Source organism: Antechinus flavipes, chromosome 4 (assembly GCF_016432865.1).
Source record: "Antechinus flavipes isolate AdamAnt ecotype Samford, QLD, Australia chromosome 4, AdamAnt_v2, whole genome shotgun sequence".
Lineage (NCBI taxonomy): Eukaryota > Metazoa > Chordata > Mammalia > Dasyuromorphia > Dasyuridae > Antechinus > Antechinus flavipes.
The window spans coordinates 107217288-107224892 of record NC_067401.1 but is presented as its reverse complement, the minus strand read 5'-3'; the positions used below and the strand labels follow the sequence as shown (position 1 = coordinate 107224892).

Genomic DNA, 7605 nt, shown 5'->3' with positions numbered 1-7605 from the left:
TTCATACCTTAAATTAGTTCAGGGGTTCAGGATCTTCTTAGGAGAGTACTCAGAAACTTAAAGATAGATGTTTATAGTATGAAAGATCTGCATGTGGTAATTAGGGCATGGAAAATAGGGATTCTAAGCAAATGTCTTATTAACAAAAAAGCTGTTAAGAGCTTTCCTTAATACATACTCCTCAAAAAAAACTTTATATAGGATCTAGTTGTTGGAGTAGAAGATTACTTTTTTTTTTAATTTGTAAAGGGAAAGTGGTAAGGAAGTGGAATCACAAAATGTCAGCAGAAGAGAATCTGAGAAATCATCTTATTCAGTCCTCTTAATTTTCATATGAGAAAACAGACTCAGAGATGTCTTAATTTCTGGGCTGATTATCTATATGATTTTTTTAAATCCCAAATAAAATGTTTTACTCAAGTTCATATAGCTAGTGTTTGTAAGAGATGAAATGTGAATTTATAGCTTGTGACTCTGTACTAGTCTTATTTCGATTAGAACATGCAAAGAAAAACAGAAGAAGTGTGAGTCATGTGAAAGCTTTGGCATAAACAAACTTTAAAAAAAATCCTTCTTAACATGTACAGAAAGGTATTACCATTTAATCATATCAGATCATCATTTTAGCCAAGTATTATGTTTTCCAAGAAAATTTTGAAATATTGCCATCCCAGTATTTAAATATTAGAATTCAGTATTCCTCATTTTTATCAGAATCTATTACTTTTGCTTCATTGAATTTAATTATAATTGTCTTATTTTTCTGTTGACTTCATTAGAAAGAATTTCTATCATTTTTTGATCTAATGCTTTGCCAATTAACTGTTTAAAAATTGCTAAGAGAATGAAAATCTCAGCTTCTGGACAAGAGATCCTAAGGGGCTATTTGAGGTAATGACTTGGTGAGTTTCTTTTCTTCAACAATTATCTCTTCATTCTCTAGAGATGCCTTAATTTCTGGGCTGATTATCTATATGACTTTTTTTTAAATCCCAAAAGTTCTTCCTTCTACACTTAAAAAATAAAAACAAAAAAGCAAAAAACAACCCATAGTTTCCAATTATTTTTCTTGGCACTCCAAGAAAAACTTCTTTTTTCACTCCATGGATTTTAGTTAAAAAGGTAAGGATACTGTTATTCATCTTTTCAGCTTCCAAAAGCAGATATAATGTTGGATCCCAAATACAGTATTGATGTTAATCTATGGCCACATGCTCGTTGAAAGAAACCAAATAATATAAAGTAGGTGGGATCCTACAGGTTTTTTCTGTGTGACATCCTGAGGCCAAGTCTTTGCAGTGTCCATTACCTTATTTCAAAAGGTTAGTTACTGAGGAAGAAGTGACCCTCCTACCCCCAAATACCAATATTTTTATGGCATATTTGAATTGTTATGAAGTGTTTTCCTTCCAATAATCCTGAGAGGTAAGTAATACCAGTATTAATATTCCCATTTTACAGATGAGAAAACTAGAGTTCAGGCATTTTGAATGACTTGTTAATTGTCACAAAGTTGGTAAATAGAAAAGCTGATAGTGAAATTCAGGTCTTCTAATTTCCAAATCAATTCTCATTGCATCAGACCACACATCTTTTAACCTAACACTTTTTCTGAATCCATGATTCTATTCCCTCTGTTCCTCACTTCTAGCTTTCTCCTTAACTTTATTCCAATAATCTCTAGTTCTTCCCATCTTCACTCTTCTAACTTAGCTCTGTCTCTTCTGTTTTCATACTTGCTCAAAACTGCCCACATCAAAGAAAGAAGAGGAGGGATGAGAAAAGAGAAACATATTTATAGATACAAAGCAGAGAACACTTTCCCCTTTGCCCCTACCCCCACCAGTGGTTCAGTGACACTGGCTTATTTTCTGTTCTCTATGAAAGACTCTTCCAAGTTTTGTGCATTTTTACAGACTATTTCCTCACCACATCTAAAATTCTTTCTTCTTAACTATAGCTCCTGACTTTCCTGATTTCCTTTAAGTCTCAATTAAAATCCTATCATCTGGGAAAGGCTTTCCCATCTATTTAATATTAATAATAATAGCTATCATTTGGTTTAGTCATACTAGACTAAAACTGTATTATAAAGCAGCAGTCATCACAACCATTCAGCACTGGCTAAGAAATAGAGTAGTGGATCAGTGCAACAGAATAGGTACACAAAATACAATAGTCAACTACTAGTAATACATTCTTTGATAAATGCAAAGATTCTAGCTTCTGGGATAAAACCCCACTATTTAATAAAAATTGCTGGAAAAATTGGAAAATAGCATAACAGAAACGCGGCATAAATTAACACAACATAAGGTTGAAATGGGTTCATGACTTAGACATAAACAGTGATACTATAAGCAAATTAGGAGTCAAGTATTTGAAGAAGGGAGGAATTTGTAACCAAACAAGAAATAGAGACCATTGTGAAATGCAAAATGTTTAATTTTAATTATATTAAATCAAAAAAAAATTGAACAAATAAGTTTGGAAGGGAAGCAGAGAGCTGGGGAAAAAAAATTTTTTACAGCCAGTATTTCTGATAAAGGCCTCATTTCTAAAATATATTACTGAATCAAATTTATAAAAATACAAGTCATTCCCCAATTGACAAATTGTCAAATGATATGAACAGAAAAATTTTAGATGAGGAAATTCAAATCATTTAACATCACATAAAAATGCTCTATATTCATATTGATTAGAGAAATGCAAATTAAAACAATTCTGCCCTATCATTTTACATCTCTCAAATTGGCTAAAATTATAAGGAAAGATTATGATAAATATTGGAGGGGATGTGGGAAATATGAACTGGTAATGCATTGTTGATAGAGTTGTGAAATAATCCAACAATTCTGGAGAACAATTTGTACCTATGCCCAAAGGAGTACAAAACTGTGGATATCCTTTGATCCTGCAATGTCACTTCTGGATCTGTATCCTAAAGAGATCATAAAAAAGGGGAAAAGTCCTATATGTACTAAAATATTTGTAGCAGCTCTTTTTGCAGTGTCAAGGAACTTGAAATTGAGTGTATGCCCATCAGTTGAAGGATGATTGAATAAATTATGCTATATGAATGTTATGGCAAATTATTTTGATATAAGAAATGATGAGCAGGCTGATTTCAAATAATTTTGGAAAGACTGCATGAAATGATTCTGAATGAAGTGAGCAGAACCAGGACAACACTGTACATACTAAAAGTAAGATTATGTAATGATCCACCATGAGAGACAACTTTTCTTGACAAAATAATCCCAATAGACTCAGGATGGAAAATGCCATCTATATTCAAAGAGAGAATTATGGAGGCTGAAAGTTAGTTGAAACATAATATTTTCAACCTTTTTTTGGTTTATTTATTTCATTTTTTCTTCTCTTGTTTTTTCTTTCCCCTTTTGCCTTATTTTTCTTGTACAGAATGATGAATTTGGAAATGTGTTTAAAATGATTGTACTTGTATAACCTGTATCAATTTGCTTTCTGTCTTGGGGAGGAAGGAGGTAAGGAAGGAAGGGAGTAAAATTTAAAATCTTACAAAAATCAATGTTTGAGATAGGTAGTTAAATAATATAGTAATTATCTGAAGTTCAATTTCAATGCAAATCTTTTCAACTCTAGTCTCTAAATGTCTTACCTTTGAAATTATCTTCAAATAATCTCGTATATATCATTTGTATATATTGTCTCTCCCATTAGAGTATAAGATCCTTGAAGTCAGGAACTCTCTCTCTCTCCCCCTCCCTTCCTCTTTCCCTCTCTCCCCTTCTCTTTCTCCCTTTCCCTTCCTCTCTTTCTCTCTTTGTCTTCTCCCCTTCCCTCTGTCCTTCTCTCTTTCTCTCTACCATATGTGTGTGTCTCTGTCTATCCATTAAGATGATAATAGCATCTACGTTATAGGGTTGTATCAAAGGAGATAATGCCTATAAAGTGCTATATACAGTGCCTGACATTGTAGGCAGTTAAATGTTTTTATTATTCTCATTACTTTAAGATTAAATATAACTTAAAGTTAAATATTAATAAATAATATTTTATATTATTTATATATAATAAAAATATAAATTAAAGTTAAATAATTTAAAGTTAAAATAATTGGGGATTTTGAAGAATACCTTGAAAAAAGTGAATGAACAAGAAGATTATGAGAATTGCCTTCATATATGAATATAAAGGGCCATTTAATGTGGAGGAATTAGACTTTTTCTTCTTGGTCCCTGAACTAGTATGCATAGGCGGACATTGAGAAGTTGGATGAAAAAAAAAATCTTACTTGCTATCTCTTAAAGACTTTTTTTTTATTTTACAAAGATAAAATGGGCTGCCTTAGAAGATAGTAATTTCCTAATGCCTACTATAGGTTTTTGAAGATACTCATATTGGAAAAGGCCATTTTGTTCAATTTTCTATGGTATTGGATAGCTTTTGAGGTCCCCTCTATCTTTGAGATTCATTTAGTACTATATTCTTATTTTAAAGACAAGTAGACATGACTCAAATTCATATATTATGACTTTAAGCCATGTGATCTTAACTCTACAATCTAGATGTCTCCCTCTCTCTTTTTAACCCCTAAAATATAATTCCTAAGAAATTTATTCTATTCTGTGTCACAAATGGATGAATTAAAAATCCATGTGCCAGATACACAAAATGTAAATATGTAAAAAAGGTAAAAAGGTTAAAAAAATGGTGAAAAGCAAGAAAAGTCTCTGTCCATAAGAGTCTTATATTCTAATACATAATACAATACTTAGAGAAGTGCTGAATTGGAAAAGGTGTTTTGGTCTGGGAAATTACAGAGTAGGTGAGTGAACCAATAGGGCAGTTAATTGACAGCCCCTTTCCAGATGCAATAGTTGTTGTGATCTGGTTATAGTTTAGTAGAACATGGCAGTGGGGAAAAATAGCTCTTGTGAATCAGTTCAGCCTGTGATGGGTTCTTATTAACCAGAGCAGCACTTCCTAAGGTAGTAGTAGCATAAATATGTGATCTGTAAGTATGGCTGTAAAGTCCTGTAGGATAGCGACTCTTTTTATATCACCTACAACCTTAACCATATTGTGTATAGGAAGTGCTAAGTAAATGTAATAAACTAATGACTGAAAAAAAATGATCAACCATCTCTTTTAATGAATATCCAACCTGAAAAATCTGGAGAGATGCTTTTTTATATTTGTTCTTTCTATCTCTTTCTTCTCTCATAATTACTGTTTTTTTTTACTTTTATCTTTATAAATGGATGTCATTTTAATCTGCACTGACAGTTTTTCATACTGAGATTTCTGACATTTTCCAAGTCATTTTCCAAGATTATTCTTAGAATGTAGAATGGAAATTAAGAATGTTACTTCCCATTCAACTCACCAATGATTTATTCAATCAATATTGATTCAGTATCTGAGATACATAAGATACTGGGTCAGGATCATTTTCTCTCTATGAAATAATGATCCTTGTTGATGGTAGAAGTGAAAGGGTAGTTTTGCAACTAGTATTGAATTCAAAATCTTGCTTTTCTCTGTCCCCCCAGCAAATTCCAGAGTACTTTCTTTGTTATTTAAACTCTGACCATTCCATATCAAGAGAGTAAAATTCACTTTTATCCAAAGGCATGAAATTTTCCCTAAGCAAAAGATGATTTCTCCAGAAATTTGTCCAGAAAAACATATTTAATGTAATGACAGAGTTGTATACACTGTGGTTTAAATTTTTAAAAATGTTCTTTGGTAGCAGGAAAAGACTGTGTTAGGGGATCTGAGTTCAAATCCTGCCTCTACTATATGTATGAATTGAGGAGATAAGTTCTTCTGAATATTATTTTTCTCCCTTGAAAAAAAAAAAGGAAAAGAAAAGGTAAATGATTTCTTCAACTAATTCAAGATTTATGCATGATGTGCTGTCACAATTTTCATCCATGAAAATGTAATTAATGGAGAGTTGGTGATATATGAAATGTTCTAAGTATATTTTTCAACTTTCTAAAATTCAGGACAATGAAGATCAATCAGACATTCCTAGAAGAATTCATCTTCCTTGGATTCTCCGCCTACCTAGAATGGCAGATTGTACTATTTGTTTGCTTCTTCTTTGTCTACCTTCTTACTCTCACTGGCAACTTGGTCATCATGGCCCTCACCTGGGTGGACCATGTCCTTCATATTCCCATGTACATCTTCCTTGCTGCCCTTTCCTTCTCTGAGACCTGCTACACATTAGCCATAATCCCCAAAATGCTGGTAGACCTGTTGGCCAACAATAGACGCATTTCTATCCCAGGATGTGGACTCCAAATGTTTTTCTTCCTTGGGCTTGGTGGCACCAACTGTATCATCCTCACAGTGATGGGCCTTGATCGGTTCCTGGCCATCTGTCATCCCCTGCGCTACCCCACACTCATGACCAACAAAGCATGTGGGCAACTTGTGGCTTTAGCTTGGATTGGTGGATTCTTTGTTTCTTTGACAGAGGCAATGTTGATATTTTGGGGACCCTTCTGTGGCCCCAATCTCATCAAACAGTTCTTCTGCCACATGCGAGCAGTAGTCAAATTATCCTGCCTAAATAGTGATATCAGAGACCTTGCTGTCATAGTTATTCCAGTATCAGGTTTACTGGGGACATTCTTATTTATCATTCTTACATATGTGTTCATTCTCTCTACAGTACTGAAGATCCCCTCAGCTGAGGGGAGAAAAAAGGCTTTCTCTACTTGTGCCTCCCACCTTACTGTGGTCATCATTCATTTTGGATTTGCTGCCATTGTTTACTTAAAGCCAGAGGCACAAGAGGGAGATGATGCTCTTATGACTATCCCCTACACTGTTGTCACACCCTTTCTCAGTCCCATTATTTTCACCCTGAGAAACAAGGACATGAAAAATTCTCTGAAGAGAGTGCTAGACAAGAAAGTTGCCTTGACCAAATGATCTTGAGTAGTTGGCATTTGCAATAAACACTCAGAATCACTGAGTCATTTGTCTTATTACCTGTATTTTTTTCTCTTTCTCCAAAGTTGAGGAAAGGAACAACAGTTTCTGAGATGATAGAAATTACATAAATGTGTCCAGTGTACTTAAAGGAGGTTTTCCTATTCTTATAACCATTTCCCCCTAAAGAGAAACCTCTACCTCCTATTGACTATTGGTAGAGATATACATCCAGGCAATGGAGAATGATTCCAGTCACCCGTGGGCATTTAGAATGTGCTATTGGGAGGATGAATAGTGGTGATATGCAGGAAAAAACAAAGTAGTCACTTGGATGTGGAGAGATCAGTTTTTGAAAATATTAAGAGTGAACCTGAGAATGAGAAAGTTACACAGATCAAATCTTCAACTTAATTGTAAAATAGCTCAAGCCTCTTTTGGCACACAGTAGTATCTCCCATTTATATGTCCACTTTTTTTTTTTAGGACTAAACCCTTGGTGTTCTGACATCAACCCCAACCCCCAGTCCTAGCAAACCTAGTCAAACCAATTTATTGGTCATTTACATTTGACTCTTTTCTGAAGAATCTGTACTGTAAAACAAAACACAAAGACGGTAATATTTAAGGGAATCAATGAGTTTTTTATGGTAGAATTTTTAGGCATTA

The 7605-nt window shown here is 33.7% G+C and overlaps 1 protein-coding gene across 1 annotated transcript; it reads left to right on the top strand.

Moving 5' to 3' along the window:
- The first annotated feature begins 6003 nt into the window (after window positions 1-6003).
- Window positions 6004-6936, top strand: LOC127558731 (olfactory receptor 10X1-like). The gene has a single exon (XM_051992001.1). It carries the CDS (start codon window positions 6004-6006, stop codon window positions 6934-6936), a length of 933 nt encoding a protein of 310 aa, XP_051847961.1.
- Window positions 6937-7605: the final 669 nt, after the last annotated feature.